The sequence below is a fragment of the Hermetia illucens genome, chromosome 1 (genome assembly GCF_905115235.1).
Source record: "Hermetia illucens chromosome 1, iHerIll2.2.curated.20191125, whole genome shotgun sequence".
In the NCBI taxonomy this organism is placed as follows: Eukaryota; Metazoa; Arthropoda; class Insecta; order Diptera; family Stratiomyidae; genus Hermetia; species Hermetia illucens.
Genome location: NC_051849.1, coordinates 104,756,859 through 104,775,267, shown reverse-complemented (window position 1 = coordinate 104,775,267; position 18,409 = coordinate 104,756,859). Strand labels below are relative to the sequence as shown.

Here is an 18,409-nt window from a genome sequence, read left to right as displayed (position 1 = left end):
AAGGATCCCCTCGGCGGCGACCCACAGGTTCAATTGAACACCAAGCAATCGGCTGAGTTCCGGTTCTGGTTGGGTTTTTCGTCGGGACTCCTCAGATGAAATTACGCCGACACACCTAGGAGGTATCGTTCCTTCAATTCCAGAGTCTTCGATTGTTGCGCATGAGCTTCAGGCGCCCTGGCGGAGGTGTTGCTGTTGTTGTCGTTGCCAAATGTTTTTAGCTCACTCCGATTCTGCGCTGAGCTGGGCGCGTTCGTCTGGGTCACCAATTTAGCTAATAGTACCCATTTAGTTAATACAACTTTATTTTACACATTATAGCTAACACTATTATTATAAAAACGTATTGGGATCGATTTTTGTTAATTCGAGTTAATTTTTGTAAATAATTAAAATTACAACCTCTATACATAAGATACATAAATCTTTTTTCGTAATCTCCTTCTCTCTATCCCGGCTAACGGAAGACCCGCCATTTTTTCTTGTCATTCCGCCGGTTACTAATGGCACTCTTCCACCGGCTGCTCTCCATTCATGTGGCGAGTTCTAAACTGATGTGGCGCGGCTAGATTCGCGGCATTCGAAATTTATTTTGAATGTGGCGAATGTGAGCGGATAGATGGCGCCACCGGCGCTCTCCATTCAGTTTAGACCTCGCCACAGGAGTGGAGAGCAGAGTGCCATGAGTGGACGGCAGAATGCCATATAAAGTAAAATAATAATTGCTGGACTTCTACCTACTACTGATGAGCTACCCCAAAAAAGCAATCGACATCCGCACTCCGCTTACTATTTGAATTTTAAAAATTGTTTATGAAATGTATTGATTTATGAATAGAATTTTGTTTTTTTTTTAAATAAAATTAAGTTTAAATAAAATATAATTTATTAAATACCAAAAACTTGTGAAAGTCCCTTGGGCCTTGACCTAACGCGATTTACTGTTCACATTTTCCCTTTGAAATATCTATGAAGGAACGTGTTTTTTACGAAATCTTTTTTATTGGCGTACTCTTAACATCATCTACTTTCAAAACATGTAAAAATTTTTACATCTTGTTGGTGGTTATTCCCTGAAATCTACTTTCTCAATACCTTGATGGACCGCCTCTTTCAGTTACTTCCTCTTATAAGGATCTTGGCCTAACATTCGGTAGCAAGCTTCGATTTATTTGTCATTATATGGATATCCATGGGCGAGCTTACAGAATGTCTAACTTCGTTCTTCGCTCCTCTTACCAGTTCAATAGTGTTCATTCTGTGTAATTCCTTCGTCTGCAATATTCTAGAGTATATTCAGTAGTATCGCCGCCTACAATTATTGTTACTGTCATGCAATAGAATCATTTCAGTGGAAGTTTACTGGTTGTCTGCTTTCATGTACTTTGATCGTCTCACATGGCTTAATATGTCATCTCTTCAACAGCGCAGATCTCTAACCCTTTATAATTTATGCCACGATCTTTTGGATAGTTGTTGCGAGGTTTCTTTCGCGGAGGCCTTATGTTGCTTTTAGTCCCCTGTGCTTGAATACAACCGCTTGCAGCTTTGTCATTTGTCCTTATCATTTGATCTATATAAGAAAAAAGTAGCGTCCGAACGGTTATAATTTTTAATTTTTAATGTAATGTTCCTCCATCCCAGGAAGCACTGCTTATCAATTTAACTTTCGTAACATCCAAACGTGATAATACAATATTTGAGCAATGCGATTCACAAATCTGAACATGTACATAGCTGTCTATATCTTTCTTCCATCCGTTATAAAATTCACTTTAAATGTACTCCTAAAAGCTTCCCAGAAAAATTCGAAAATACAATAATATCTGAAATAATAAAAAACTTGTTGTTTCTTTTTCTTTGGTGTAGATATTTATTCTTGCAAATATCGATATTTCGGGAACCACTTGTTCCCTTCATCAGTGCTAACAAGTCGACGAGTCTACACCAACGAAAAAGAAACAACAAGTTTTCTATTATTTCAGATAATTAATCATTGGAAATGGATAGTTACACTCAGACAATAATGTCATTAACTTGGAGTAGAGATCAGTCAGGTGTATTTTAAGCTAGAGGCATCATCATAATTTTTTAAGATTTTTCGATTGAAAAATTTCTAAGATTGCGCACTGCCTTACTTCAAATTTGTACTTTTTAACTAGACCCAGACCAAGTGGATTTCGGACTCAGGATTCCCACAAATCCAAACAAAAACATTGTATGCATTTCCTCCCAATAAAAAGCCGTTTCTGAAATTGCGTGTGATTAACTGACTGACAGACACAATAAACTGATTTTAATAAGGTTTTGTGCTTAGACAAAACGTTTTCCCAACACTTTTTTCAATATCGACAGATTGTTCTATTTAACTAGAAGATTTCATCAAACGCCTACTACTGCTACTGATCCTTGTAATCAATTAAAGTCAAGTACGCCGGTAAAATACAATCATTTAGATTCAGCTTTGATTTCGCACTCACAATATTTACAATTAACTGCTAAGTCTGAGTATGAAGCTGTAAATTGGAAGTCACTGCTGTGATATGTGTCTTACGTGCTTCATACAGTTTGTTACACCGCAAAATTCAAGTAAGGCCGGAGCAAGACGTTAGTTGCTTCAGGTGTGCACTGCTTTGTGATTTTCTCATGTAAGCTACTTTCAACGTGCTACTTCTCCATGAACCTGTAGATGGAGCTAGTACTTTAAGGTCTGTTTGCAAGAGCATAACATATTTGCATTAGCATCTGCTTCCACGATGTCCGTTAAATACCAAGCGTGTAAAAGTTCACTATATATAAGCAAGTCGAAAAACCGGAAGCTGGACGCTTCAGGTATGAAAGGTTTTGTGTATTTCTTTTATAAGAGAATATATACTTTCGGGTGATATTGACATTCAAAATCTTGAATTTGCAAAGAAGCGACAATTTTGACGAATTATAACTTTGTTAGTAAAGGTGCGATTTCCACCAAACTTGGTAGGATCAGGCTCTATATTGTAGCCTACATTGTTGCATTGCATAACATTGTTGCATTTCGTGATGGTAGGATGAACTTAAGGGGAGTTCTACAGCCAATTACTGACAAATATAGTAATATACTGTTATTAACTTGATTTGAATGGATATCGATATGGATGGTATTTCGAAACCTATCCATCATATTTTTCTTGTCAGATTTTTCGGTTGGGCAGTTTCTGAGAATTGCCCCGTTAAATAAATGATCACTTTCGACTCCCCGCCTTTCCAACAAATGTCAAAACTAAGACCAGCTTTGAAAAGCACTAACCTTTCTTTTGATACATGACTATATTTGGTGAAAAAACAATTTAAACCCCCATTTTGCATGTATGTATAATAGTACCGACCCTTAAATTCGACGTAAAAGGATGTAACTCATTGTATGCGTGAGCGTTCACAGTTCCCATCTTTCCACCGAATTTGACAGACAGACAGATAGTAAACTGATTTTAATAAGATTTTGTTTTACACAAAACCTTAAAAATTAAGGGGAAGCAACTAATCAAATCTTTTCTACAAAAATTAACAAGCTAAAAAAATAAAATGTTCCAAGGTGGTCTTCTATCCAAGTACTAGCGAATTGCACCAACGCTTAACTCCCGCAACCCTAAATATCAATCAACTAGTTATTTTAAATTTTCTTAATCCATTTTGTATCTACCTAATTATAATCCTGTAAAGAATGTCAACGGTCGGCATCTCATTCTGGATGATGAACAACTGAAGAGGTGGGAAGGAAACTTCGCCATGATTCTTAACCATATCACATCCGGTGAGCTTCTTCCTCTTGTGGATGAAATGGCCAGTCAACATAACATGCGGATACGGACCGTTCCTCTTAGCAGAAGAGAAATCATGTCGACCACCAATGCACTCAAACGAGGTAAAGTCACTGGGTTTGACGGTCTTCCACAGAGTTATTTATCACTGCACCTGCAGTTGTTGCAGATCTGGTGTTTCCACTCCTAGGGAAATTTTGGGAATCCGAGACCTTTTTCAGAGAGTGGAAGCAGGGGATGATCGTCAAAATCCCAAAGAACGGGACCCGTTTTAAGTTTGACAATTGGGGGGATATCTGCGTGCTTCCTATCGTCGCAAAGATAATATCTAAAATAATATTGGAATGCATCAAAGAACATCTCGAAAACTTGATCGACAGAGAGCAGGTTCGTTTCCGTTACGGATCCTACTGCATTGACCACATCCACCACCCTACATTTTAGAACAGTACGCGGAGTTTGGATATTCGTTGCACCAGCTCTTCATCGATTTCGAAAAAGCATTCGATAGCGTGACAGGAAGTGTATCTGGAGTGCTTTACGCAGAAGGGGCATTCCGGAAAAACTAATAGCTATTATCAGAGCGATATATGATGGTGCAAAAGCTCACGTGCTGCACCGAGGTGAAGGCCTGCTTTGCATCCTGTCACCGATATTATTTCTTCTTGTTATCGGAGAAGTTCTTCATGCTGTCTTGTTGAGAAAGCGTGGAGGAATTCAAAGGGCAATGACATCTTTCCACAAACACCACGACTATGGTGATATCTGTTAGCTCTCTCATTGAGTCATGGACCTTGGCCAAAGGGCTCTGTATTTGGACAGAGAGACCAACTAAACTAAGATTCTCCTTATCTGCATTAATGGGCAGACCGTCGAAAGCGTCGTTCAATTTGTATATCTAGGAATTATGGTGTCTGCCGACGGTGATACTGAACTGAATGTTACCCGACGCATTAACAGCACTAGATTTGCTAGCTTGTTTAAAATCTGTAAACGCAGGAGGAGTGCACGGATCTCGGGAAATCGTGGGGGATTGGCTAAACGATTTTTCCGGTAACCGCGAACGATGACGAGTAGGTGTAGTTACTGCATAGATGTGGTTGACGCGCTATACTTACCCCACCATGGGTGAATATATATATACTCGTATGTATGGTTTTGTTGTTCTTATCGTTATTACATAATAGATGATTTAAAAACTGTAAGCACTAGAAAGATATGAATAACCCACTATATAAACACTAATCGTTCTCCCAATGCGATTGGGGAGGTTCTTTTTAAGGTTTTGTATAAGACAACGTTTCGTCTCTACGCGGCGTAGGTAACCCCCTTTCTAGTCTCCTCTGCATTTCGCAGTTTGCTCTGGATAAATGCGACCATGGATTTGATCGTATCCCAGTCTTCCTGACATGCTAGCATTCTTCGCACCCGATTTTCTGGTACGAGTACCTCTCCTAGAGTCGCCTCCAGATTCTTCCTTTCTTCCATAAATCTTGGACAGTAGAAGAGTATAGTTTAAACCTGAACAGATGTTGTTGATATCCTCCATGCCCCTTAAGGGTAAGATTATCATTATTCTCACCTTGCCGTCTCTCAACTACTCGTTGATGGCAGGGGTGAGCCCGTGTGTCCACCGACCCTTTCCTGAGCGTTCCCAACGCTCTTACCATCTATATAGAGATCTAGAAATTTCTCCCTTTCGGCTTTCTTCATCTGCGATAAATGAGATAGACTTGTCCGTCATTGTATACATCCGTCATCTCATCTGCCCAGATGTCAATGTCATTCCCGAGTCCTGAATGCCGAGCACACCCTTAGGGCTGTTATTTTGTAAACTGCACTCAGTATGTTAGTGTTAAATGTGACCCCGAACTGAAGCTGCATAGAGAAAGATTGAACTCACTACCCTAGCTATAAGCAACCTGGAAGCAAGTCGTGGCTCTTCCACGTTCAGCATCATTCTTGCCAGGGCTACACTTGCGGTGGATGCTTTATCATAAGCATACTGATGATCGCAGGGTTAGAAGTGATGATGTGATTTCCACTTTAATAACGGGCGTAATTTCTTTTATGGTGTTTGATGATGAGGACCGCTTCCGTTTTTGCCTCGGCAAGTATCAGACCGGAATCTCTACCCAACCGTCAACAGCACTGATCGCTTCGCATGTGTATAACTCAGCATTTTCGAGATCCTTTGCGACTACAACCAATGCTATACTGTCGGCGAAACCCACCGCTGTGCCTTCCTCCGGAAGGGGAAGATTAAGTTCATCCTTGTACATAATGTCCCACAGCAGTGGGCCCGTACGAAGCCCCGTGGGATACACGCAAACGCACTCCTGGGCCTGATTCCTCTGGATCAGAGCTCTGCCCTCCATGAGTCCTAACCGGATTACTACTTTTAACTAGTCCTTCACATTTGGCGTTCATTGGCCTTCCTTTCGTTTTATCTTTTTTGATGTTTAGCATTGGCGGAGATCTCAAAGTTGATGAACTTCTTCTGAATGAGTCCTTTTCCTGGTCCTGGAGTACCTCCTGCTGTCGCTTCTCTTGAATATGTGCGGTCAGTGTTATTGCCGTTTTTGCGATCTGCTTCCAACGCATTTTTCATCGATTTTGCTGTTGGTGTTCTCGGTAGAGTAGTACTTGTAGCATTTTATGCTACGGTGGCCAAGTTGTTCACAACTCAGGCACTGCGGTCGAGGGATATCGTCGACCAGGAGCTCGCTTGCTTACACCCAAAAACCGCCGGTACTGGGGTTCAGAGCTCCTGCACCGTAAGTTTCCTCCTTCTCATATCTTCCATAGTGGTTTTATGTTTTGGATATCCTGCTCATAGCTATTTTGGTCCGCGCACCAGAGATGAGCAAACACTAGCCCATGCACAGTCAGAAAAGAGTAGTGCATGAACACATGTTTATAATAATAATAATCGTTGGCGCAACACTCCATATTGGATCAGGGCCTTGAAGTGTGTTAGAGCATTTGATTCAATGAACACATGTTTACACATCAATAAGTATTCCCCAATCCTCCAGTTGGGGTCGCGCCTGATGGAAGAGTTGGCCACACCCCACAGGTCTGTCTGTCTGACTGTCCGCCACACGCATTTCTAGGAGATGGTTATAGCGATTAACACCGAATTTGGTGGAAACGTGCGAACTGTGAACGCTCACGTATACAATGAGTTACACCCATTTACGTCGAATTTAAGGAGGGGGTCCCTATACATTATCTTACTATAATTTTTAGTAATTGGCTGCACCGCCCCCCCCCCTTAAATTCATCTTAACACCACGCGATGCAGTTATGTCTATCATTTATATCATAATAGATGCATATATTACGTGCTACGTACTAATGGGATAAATGCACACTCATATGTCTTTATATAAGAAATACACAAAACCTTTCATGCCTGAAGCGTCCAGCTTCCGGTTTCCCGGCTTTTTTTTAATTCGTACACGTAGATGTAAAAATTTTACAAACACATATCAACTCCAGCTCAGCCGCGCAAAAGTCAGAGCTAGAGCGGTCTCATGTGGGATTCGCTACCCACTAAAACAACCACGAATCTCTCCAACTCCAACCTCATTAGGTATTACTTCCCAAGGTGAGTTTACCTTTGGGCACTTGTGCTTCTCGTCTTCTTTCATATTCCTCCAGTAGCTGCTGCGGAGGGAACCGTAAACAAGCTCTTATTCAACCTCAGCATCTCCGCAAGTATACCATATTCTCCGGGCTTACGCTCCTTCCTAGCGTTTTGTTGAGGTTCCTTTTCTTCATTGCGATCATTGGTCAGTGAAAAATCACACATGAAAAATCACATACCCTGCTGTGCCTTCGGAGCAAAGACGAATTCGGCGATTATTCCAAACTAAAACGATGCAGATCTTGCCTGTAGCAACCACTGTGTCATGTGAGAAACTGGACAACAGAACGTGGTAGTTATTCTCCTCTTGTTTCTGCTCAAACCACACAATAATGTTGGAAATGAACCTGTGCGCCCAGCAACCTAACCATCTGCATTGCTAGAGATCATACCACCCTGATCTTGCCGCATCTGGATCCCCCTCAATACTTCCTGTATGATACAGCAGAATCATGCCCGCCACTACCAATACTGCCTGATCTGATGTGTTTCTAAAAGCCCAGCAAATTCTCAGGGTTCGCCTGCTTCTTTCTCTGAAAGGTTGCAAGCACCCCGCTAACACCGGTGACGTTAAAGCACTCCGGCTAGATGCAATCTCCGAAAGTGTGTCGACCAGCCAATATTTCTGTTTCACTCCCGCAGTTGCACTAGCTGCCTTTTGACGTGCTTACTCTAGATATTCCCTAAAGCCTAGTTTAGCATCATTCCCATTTATTTAATACCGTATGTCTACCGACCCCACTTGCACAATATTCTTCTTTCTACGATTCGTTACTAGGACCGTCTTCCATTTCTCATCCGCCAAAATAAGCCAACCTCTTCCTAGCCAGGACCTTACCGCTTTCACTGTCTCCATCGCATAAATTCCCACATCCTCTAGGTGCTTTTCTATAGTAACCACAGCCAGGTCTTCCGTGAAGCCGATAATCGTACCTCTTTTGTCAAATTCACTACCGTGCTTATTGTATCCACCGAGGCATCCAAACCAGTACTAGCGCTCCGACAAGCCATTGCTGCGTTCAATATTGGGTAATAGTCTGTTGTAGATGACTCTCTCCATCATCTTCTACATCCTATCCAACAGGAAGATCAGGCGATACGATGCTGGATCTCTAGGTGGCTTATTGGTTTTGGGAAACAAAACCAACTTTTGCTTCGTCAGTGAGCAATAAATATTTTTTTTTGGGGAAGCCTCGATGCTGTTTGCGAAACTATCGGGGGTGGTAGATTCAAAGTTCCGTTAGAGATATCATCCAAACCTGGGGCCTTATTGCCACAGATCCTACCACATATTTCCCGTAGCTCCTTCTTGTCTACTGGAGGTATGACGCACTCGTTCAGCTGGACTAACGTTTTCATTCCGCTGTTTTGGTTACGAGGAAAAACAGTACCAATAATCTCCTTTAGGGGGGCTTTTGGGAATAACGCACTTACCTTACCACTGACTGACCGCCTCTGATGCCTCACCTACACCCAACTTATCCCGAAGCCCACGAACGGCTCGGTGCAGACTATTCGAGCACAATAGCAAAGGGACTGGCTAATACACGCTACAACTAGCATCTTTGCAGAGCAGGCTTACATCATGTCATTGACGCTGGCAGAAAACTGTCGTCAGCTCCAAGGACTCTCAGTGTTTTAGTTTTGTTTCGCTTTTTACCGAGAAACTTTATCAAGTCTAGTACCTAGGTCGCAGGTATGCTGCTACTTTCAAGTGCTCTTAGGGAGGTCAGCGCAGTATCGTAACCGAATTGTTGCATACTTCTTCCAAAAGCTTCGTTAACGGGTAGAATCGGAAGTAATAGCCCCCTTTTATTGCAAACAGGAAAAATTGTCAAGTGAGGTTATAATTCAATTTGGATTTTCCCACATATTATCGCGGCTTTCGAATTTGCAAGGTTTTCGATTTGATGCGGGCAGTCGTGCCATTTTTTTGTTCTTTTCAATTTATATTTTAGGCACTGGTGTCCAGATAGCTCAGTGGTTAGAGCACTAGGCTGTCATACGGAAGGTCGCGGTTCAAATCTCACTGGTGGCAGTGGAATTTGCATCGTGATTTGACGTCGGATACCAGTCGACTCAGCTGTGAATGAGTACCTGAGTCAAATCAGGGTAATAATCTCGGGCGAGCGCAATGCTGACCACATTGCCTCCTACAGTCTACTGTAGTGTACCGTTACGGTCTTGAATGAAGTGCTCTAACACACTTCAAGGCCCTGATCCAATATGGATTGTTGCGCCAACGATTATTATTATTATTATTTTAGGCACTGGCGTCCATACCCATGCAATGCTAAATCCACCAAAAGACCCGACGCACCTAGCCGAACTGGTTTGCAAGAAGACAAGCAAGCGCTTGTAGTCAGGCGGTCCGTTGTAGTTGTACTTCGGTTATGGCAGATGTTACGATGAGGTACGGCATTGCATCATCTTGGTAACAACATGGACACCACCGTCAATCAGCCAAACCCCCTTAACAGGTTTGCCAGTCGTGAACACCGACGGCACTAGATAATATTTTGAATTGGACAGCACGTGCTGGAGTTAACCCGAATACTAGCAGTTCGGCAAGATCAGGGCCGGGAGTCTTGGTTCAAAAATATTATCCCCCTGTCAGGACACACAGCTTTTCTCACGTCCCTTGACTCAATCGTCAAATAACTAAACTCACCCGGGGTAAGCTACTCTGGTTGAGGCGTGAAGTCTCGAGGCGAGTTGATACCACAGAAAATGTTAAGCACACAAAGTTCATAGATCAGAGATTTCAACTCCACGTCCATACACGGCGTAAGAGGTGTATTGTAAACTTCGTCTTTTTGGCAAAGTTCGGCCTATGGTCCCATATATTTATCGTTGATTTCGTCACTCACATTCAACATATTTACCTTGGTTATGTTCGATATAGTCACGCCCCGGTAGCCGATATCGATTCCAAAAATATCTACTAGAATTTCACTTATAGATCCTTGTGTTGAATTTGAATCATCAACAATATTCTATATTTGACTATTAGCTTTTGGATGTTTGGGCTAACTTTCACACCACAACTGCCTTGATTTAGGCGGAACCTGCAGCACATTCAACATTTTCACCGCACTTACGCGAAACTTGATATGCAAATTCCACGACTTCAAACAGTAAAAACAATCAATGTAACGCAGACCTGTTTGCTAAAGACTCCCCAGATTGTTTAGTAGCTCCTTCCTCATCGTTGGGAATAGTCAATTTTGGATGCCGCCATCTTATAATTCACGACGAATCTTAGATAGAATAATCACCAATTTTTGTTTAGATGCTTATAAGAATCATCAAGGCTGAGATTATCATGTTGCTGAGTACCATCTATAAGATATTCTCCGCTACCTTGCTAGGCCGGATAGCCTCACACACCCAGAACATCATTGGCCCATACCAACGATCAGATTAGATTTTCTCTTTGCGGCAAGCCAATGAAAAACTGTTGGAATATGGATATCAGTTGAACCATCTTTTCATCGACTTTAAAGCCGCCTATGACAGCATAGCCAGGGTAAAATTACGGCCATCAGAGAATTTGGTATCCCGACGAAATTGATAAGACTGACTAGGCCAATGTGGGAGGCCAAATAAAAGCGACAGGATCACTCTCGAGACCATTCAGCATCAACAACGGTCGAAGACATGGAGACGCCCTATCATGCATTCCTTCAATCTGGCCCTGGAGAAAATGATTCGCAATGCAGATGTAAATGCGAGAGGCGCCATTCTCTTCAAATCACCCAACTACTGACCTACGCTGACGATATTGACATTATGGGAAGAACAACCCAATATGTACAGTCTACCTTCTTCCAGACCGAGCACGTGGTGCGAGATCTTGGACTGCACATTAATGAAGGCAAGACAAAATATATGGTGGCAACGTCAGCACCAAAAACCAAAGAACGAACAACATCGAATTGTACTGGTCAAACCAGAACAATAAGATAGGAGAAACAACTTTGAGACCGTTGACAATTTCTCCTATCTACGGTCGAAAATCACAACCGATAACAGCTATGACGATGAAATCCACGCACGGTTGTTGACAGCCAACAGAGCCTACTTCAGCTTACAAAACCTATCAACTTGCCAGTCCTTATATATTCCTCGGAGACCTGGGTTCTTAGCAAAAAAACTGCGAACTGTTGGCCGCGTTCAAGAGAAGAGTCCTTCGAAGGATTTTTAGTCCCCCTTCAGGATGGAAGATTCTGATTCCGTATGGATGAGGATGATCCAGACCAGAAAGTCTATAAGGACAATATCTATGGTAGAAAAAGAAGACGAGGCAGACCATGCCTGAGATAGAGCCATGGCGGAAGTCAGGACGTCAGACAGCTTTTAGGGACATCGAATTGGTGGGCCTCGGCGCAAAACCGAGGTGTCTGCAGTTCCTCATTAAGGCAAGCCAAAACCGGATACCGGTTGTCACGCCGTTGATGATGATATTATCGGTTGTGAATACATCTATGAACATTTTAAATTTAGCTGGAAAAAATTAATTCTCTGGCTAATAAAAATTTGTTCGAAACTATTTCTAATTTATATCTGTACTGCTAAGAGGCGGTTCCTGTAAAAATAATATTTTTTCTCCCTTTTCTTGACTACAGAGCTCAATCCTATGGAGTACAAATTCCCAATGATTTCACCTGCCTTAATTGCACACTACGACTTCTCCGTCAAGCAGATGAATGGTCCAATGGATACCGATTTTGGTCATGCTCGGATATCGATATCAAAGAAAGAAAAGCATTCCGAGAAACCTGCTCCGGAAATGGGAAACATTTCTCTCGATGCAAATGCAACAAGAACTACTATGGCAGTAGATGTCAATATCATGACGAATGTACTGTGAACCAGGATTGTGGAATTCAAGGACAATGCATAGATCTCAAGGGAACAGCTTTACCAAGGAAACAGTGCTTCTGTAACTTTGGATTCTTTGGTCCTGGATGCAATAAGAGTAAATTATCTTATTTCTTTTTTTTTCTAAATTGTCAAGTTTCAATTTTTAGGAACCCCATATAAATCCATGAAATTCGACTTTTCCATCTACTCTAAACGGGAGCTTTCGCCAGACTATACTATCTACTGGCGAATTCTTGAAGAATCAAAGGAAATTGAAATGGCAATGATCGTCAATGGAACTTCATGGGTGGGCCTTGGATGGCGCCCGAGAAATCTTACAGCAACATGTAAAAATTTCCCAGTAATACAAGACTCACTGCAGAAATCAGACGCTTCATCACCCGAACCACTACCAAAGCCAGAACCAAAGTCCGAGCCGGAACCTAAATCTGAACCTGAACCGAAATCAGAGCCAGAGCCAAGTTCAGAGCCCGAACCAACCTCAGAACCTGAACCAAAATCGGAAGCAGAGCCGAAATCAGAGCCAGAACCAAAATCGGAACCAGAGCCAGAACCAAGTTCTGAACCTGTACCTACAACAGAACCGGAGCCAGCTTCGGAGCCAAAGGCCGAGCGCTTCACAACAGGAGAGCCTTCTCCTGAAGCGGCTGGCAAGTCTCTTCAACCTTCGCTCAAATCTAAACGTGTGGCATCAGAGTTTCAAGCAACGAAATCCCCCGAAATTACGGTAGCAACCAGCGTTTCGTATCGCGTTAGTGCCGTAGCAGGTCGAAGGCGACGTGACACACCGACTACAAGTATGTTTTCGATAATATCATCCTAGGAACTCATCACATAACGCACGCTATAACCAACTTTCACGCACTTGCGCACTATTTATACTTCTATTCTAGGTATCCCCACACCAGAACCGTCAAGTAAAGAACCATCCGCAGAGCCCGAACCTTCCTCCGAACCGGAGCCTTTTTCCAAATCCGAACCTTCCACCGAACCCAAACCAACTTCCGAACCGGAACCAAAATCTGAGCCAGAACCTCAATCCGAATCCGAACCTAAATCAGAACCTGAGCCCAAATCAGAACCAGAACCCTCTTCCGAACCTGAGCCCTCTTCCGAGCCTGAACCCACTTCCGAACCTGAACCCTCTTCGGAACCTGAGCCCTCCTCCGAACCTGAACCATCCTCAGAACCCGAACCCAAATCACAGCCTGAACCTTCTGCACAGTCAGAACCTTCACCTGAACCTGAACCAAAATCAGAACCAGAACCATCATCCGAGCCCGAACCGAAAAGTAAAAACGAGTCTGCATCTAGACAAATTACTAAACCTACAGGTAAAAAGAACTAACAGTTTTTCAGAGTGTAGAGGAATGTTCCAGAAAGAAGTGGATTCTGTGTTACTGTTGAAAATTCCAAAAAAAAGTTTTCGGAAGTACGTATACTTCGATGCGGAAATGTGTGGAAAAAATGAATTTAGTTTCCCAGCATTTAATCTACAATAGTGTGTTGGGAATACTCTAACTTTTAACTAGACTAATCCCTCTCTTAGTGTATTGGCTCCCAATTTTCAATTGTTCCTCATGGGTTTGCAAGTAGTTATTGTCTATTAAAAACTACACACTACTCCTTGAGAAGAAGTTACTATCCTAATTCATTCTTCTAACCAAAAAATAATTACACTTTCTGGAGCAGGCTTGAAGTTCATAAAGAAATGAAAGACTACTATTTTTATGAATCGTGTGCTTTAAGGTACCCAACCAAAGAACTTAAATCCCTATACGCCAAGACACGACTTCAATGCAATGGATTGTACAGACATAATTATTGGAAGCGCCCGAGGTAAAACTAGCCGAATAGGTGATTTTTACACACGAGATCGTTCTACTCCAAGAGTGGACGAATTCTGGGGTGGCAAATCGCATCTCACAGCTGCTGCTGGCTTCGAAGAAAACGGGGTCACGACTATAATATTCAGGAGGAAGCTACAAGCGGATGAGCCAACGGATCACAGTATTATCGACGATCTCACTCATGTTATTTGGGCTAAAGGGCAAGAACCAGGTAAATATGTACACGTCCCTCTGTCAGGATTAGAGAAGGAGAAAGCAACCATATTGGAATTCTACCAGCCGGACGAGCTGAAATATCATGGACATAAGATGCAACGGGGTATAACGCAAATTAACTTCCTTGGTAAGTATTATATTTTTACTCTTACATTTATTATTCGGGTTGTGTTGTTAGTTTGTATACCTCCTGTTCATTTCTTTGTGGAGTACAGGACATTCGAGCAATCTCAATTTCCAGGGAGACAACATTTCAGGTCCATTATCAACACACTAAATAATAAGCTTACAACAGCTAGACAGAACAAAAACGAACACAAACATCCATGAAGACGGGTATTTGGGGGTAGCGAGATCGAGACGCTGGCGCTCAATCGTCTTGATCATTGGATCCGCAAATGAAGCTCAGAAGTGTCGCCATCTACATTGCTTTAAGCAGTAACTGAAGCTAGTGGACTTGGTCCTGTCATCAAGTTTAAATTAAAGAGGGTTGTTTCCGATGGCATTGGAGTGAGACGTTCGACTGCTACGAGCGTATAGAATCATCATTGATTTTTGTGGGCACTAAGTACCGAAGCTAAAGAAGCTTGTGGCGCGGCAGGATTCACGGCATTTGAAATTTATTTCGAATGTCGCGAATACCAGCGGACAGATGACGTCACCGGCGCTCTACTCAGTTCAGAACTCGTTACAAGAGTGAAGAACAGAGTAGGTGACGAAAAACGTCAGATAGGAAAAATAATAGTTAGTTGGCAGTCACGGTGAAAGGAAAGATTTTCGTGCAGAAAGAAAACAGTTACATACGGAAATCAGTATTATTTCTAATATCTCGGAGTTATAATAAGAGTAATTTATAATAAGAGTAATTTCTTGAAATTGTGTATTGAACTTTGCAACATACGAAAAATATGTCAAAAATCTATTTCGAATAATAATAGAATAAAAGGTTAAATACAAGCTCCTAAATTTGACTGAGATCTCTTATAAGCTCACTCTAAGCTTAAATTTGCGGTAATTGTTAGGTATGCTCGTTGTTTTTCTAATGGTTGATTTCCTTATAGCGCGATTATTATATATTTTGAAACTGAATGTCGGGTTTGAAACAGAGATAGGTTGATATAATAGATATTGATTTAACAACCTCTCGACACCGCACGGATCAGGCCCTGCGACTGAGAAAAGTGGTGAACCTGATCTAGACGAACCGAGTACGCTATCGAACGGAAAATAAGCTAAAGAAGAACAATAAAGTAAAATGGTTTTTGTTGGCAAATAAGAGTCCTTTTTTGGTTTAGTGCATTCCGTTATTGCCCTAAGGTCCACAAAATCATCGACCTATCAAAGCTCTAGCCAATTTCTGTCGCATTTCGCCTGATTGTCTCTTTCTCTCTTAAGTAAGGTGAGATTTTCTAAGTGTTTTACTTAATCAAAAATGCAACATTTGGGGAAATGTTATTATACCTTAATAACATGAAGAAAACTGCAACCCAATGCTATCATTAACCTCTGATACTTCTAACAAAATGCTCTGCATTTGGTAGGATCGACTGGGTGAGGTGTACTATGCGCTGCTGCGAGGTAACGAGTCTACCACCAGAGATCAGTATCAACTGCAATTGATAAAACTGAAGCAAGTTTCGATTGAATAACGATGAAACGAAACGAATACCAACAAAGACGTGACAAAGTTTTTCTTCAACATGACAACGCTTGGCCGCATGGCATGTTGCGATACCAGTCAAAACATATTTGAAAATACTGAAATTGGAAGTCTTACGCTATATTCACCAGGCATCACTCCTTCAGAGTTCCACCAACTTCGATCAATGACGCATGATCCATCTGAACAGCAATTCTATTCATATGAAAAATAAAGTTGATTCAAGGATAACATCAAAGGATCAAGTATTTTTCCAACGTATACGATACGTATCATCATCATCAACGGCGCAACAACCGGTATCCGACATAGGCCCGCATTAATAAGAAACTCCAGACATTCCGATGTTGCGTTCTGGCCTACGTCAGAATTCCATATCAAGCTTCACCCCGTGTGTCTGATCCGTGGAAGCAATAGCACCAATTGTATCTAGATATAGTGTAGAATATATGGGCAAAGTGATTTTTTGGTATTCGAAGTCGTTCGGAAATTATAGTGTTAAACACGTGATAAGTCACTTGCCAGATTTATTTCGATCGCCGTAATAAAGCTCGTATTTATCGATCCGAATGACGTTCGAATGACTTCGCTAAAAGGACAAAAATTGCAGCCAAAGTTGTGCTTGTGTTTCTTCAAGAAACCTAAGGTTTATGGATTAGGTATAGCATATAAATGGTCAGTTAAGGTTTTATGGCTAAAAATCGCATTCTACTTTTTAAATGCGTTTTTCTCGAAAGTGCATGTTGAAAATCGGCTGCCACCATAGCCCAAAATCTGTCCAACGAAATTCTCTGAAATTTTCAGGGCTTATTCAGAACATATATCTACGGTCCGCAAACTAGGATAATTGCGATTCGTTTCGTAGTTTTTTTTTATTCATTGAAGAAGCCGTGAAAAAGCACCAAAATTCGCAAAAAAAAAGTTTAACACGGCACCAAAAATTTAGTTTTTAATATTTTTTAATAATCCTAGTTTGTGGACTGTAGTTAAGTCTTGACGTTAAAATTCCGTTTACTTTTTTTCTTTAAGATGATCATAGCGCCATCTAGCGTCGCAGCAGAAAAACACAATTTTTTGGAGATGGGTGTATAAATTGCCCTGTATTTCCAAAACCAACTATACGATCGGGGTGCAATTACTATGCACGCTCAAGATATTAATAAATCTATGGTGAAAAATTCGTATTTGTATCTTTATCCAGTTTGTCACAACAAATTTCTAAAAAAAGCCAAAAAAATGGCCTTCACATGGGATGACGACCACCCCTTTAAGCCCTTTTTTTCGCTTTTTTGTGAAGAACTGATATAAATACGAATGTTTCACCAAATATTTATTAATATCTTGAGCATGGGTAATATTTTTTCCAGCCCGATAGCATAGTTCGTTATTGAAATACAGAGCAATTTATACACCCATCTCCAAAAAAAGTTGTTTTTCTGCTGCCATGCTAGATGGCGCTATGATCATCTTAAAGAAAAATAGTAAACGGCATTTTAACGTGCAGACTTAACTACAGTCCGCAAACTAGCATTATTAAAAAATATTAAAAACTAAATTTTTGGTGCCTTGTTAAACTTTTTTTTTGTGAATTTTGGTGTTTTTTAAGGCGAATGGTGTGGTTTGCATGAGGGATGCTGCATTTCCTCACACTCGAGCGAAATCAGTTTCGAGAAGGTATGTTGATTGAGGGTTCAGCGGAGTTTCACAGGAACAAAGTAGAATTTTTCCGCCGTTTCATAATCATGAGTGAAACATAGGTGCACTATTTCACACCCGAGACAAAAACAATCAAAACAATGGATTCAAAAGAGAGAACCGGCTCCAAAGGAGGCAAAATCCGTTTCATCTGCAGACAAGGTCATGCCGTTGATTTTTGGGATGCGCGCGATATAATTTTCATTGACTATCTTGAGAAACGAAAAACTACCAACGCCAAGTATTATATGAAATTATTTCAACGTTTGAGCGGAAAAAATCAAGCAAAAACGGCCGCATTTGGAAGAAGAAAATGTTGCCACAAATCCGTTATTGCAATGGCCAAAATGAATGAATTAAAGTCTGAATTTCTACCTAATGTGCCATATTCGCCAGGTTTAGCCCGCTAGTGGAGAAAATGGAGAAACATGCTATCATCAAATACTTCGATTTGAAAAGCATAACACCATTTCAAATCAAAGAAGAAATGGATTCATGCATATATTATGTGAGAATATCCACATTCAGGAAGCGACAACTTTGACCTATTATAACTTTGTTAGTAATAGTGCAATTTTCGTCAAACTTGGTAGGATAATGCTCTATATTATACCCTACATTGTTGCTTGTGGTGCCAGAATGAACTTACAGC

The 18,409-nt window shown here is 41.3% G+C and overlaps 1 protein-coding gene across 3 annotated transcripts in view; it reads left to right on the top strand.

Annotated features, from left to right (window-relative positions):
- LOC119647177 overlaps positions 1 to 18,409 on the top strand; it is a 252,131-nt gene that overhangs the window by 211,688 nt on the left and 22,034 nt on the right. For 2 of the 3 annotated variants that reach the window (XR_005248808.1, XM_038047985.1), the window contains exons 5-8: positions 12,078 to 12,430; positions 12,483 to 13,133; positions 13,230 to 13,670; positions 14,086 to 14,529. Coding sequence is in view for 2 of the 3 variants with exons in the window: in XM_038047985.1 (XP_037903913.1) it covers positions 12,078 to 12,430; positions 12,483 to 13,133; positions 13,230 to 13,670; positions 14,086 to 14,529 (1,889 nt within the window). In the remaining variant the exon portion in view is untranslated. The remainder of the gene's footprint in view (positions 1 to 12,077; positions 12,431 to 12,482; positions 13,134 to 13,229; positions 13,671 to 14,085; positions 14,530 to 18,409) is intronic. The other variant, XM_038047986.1, reaches the window with a different exon arrangement.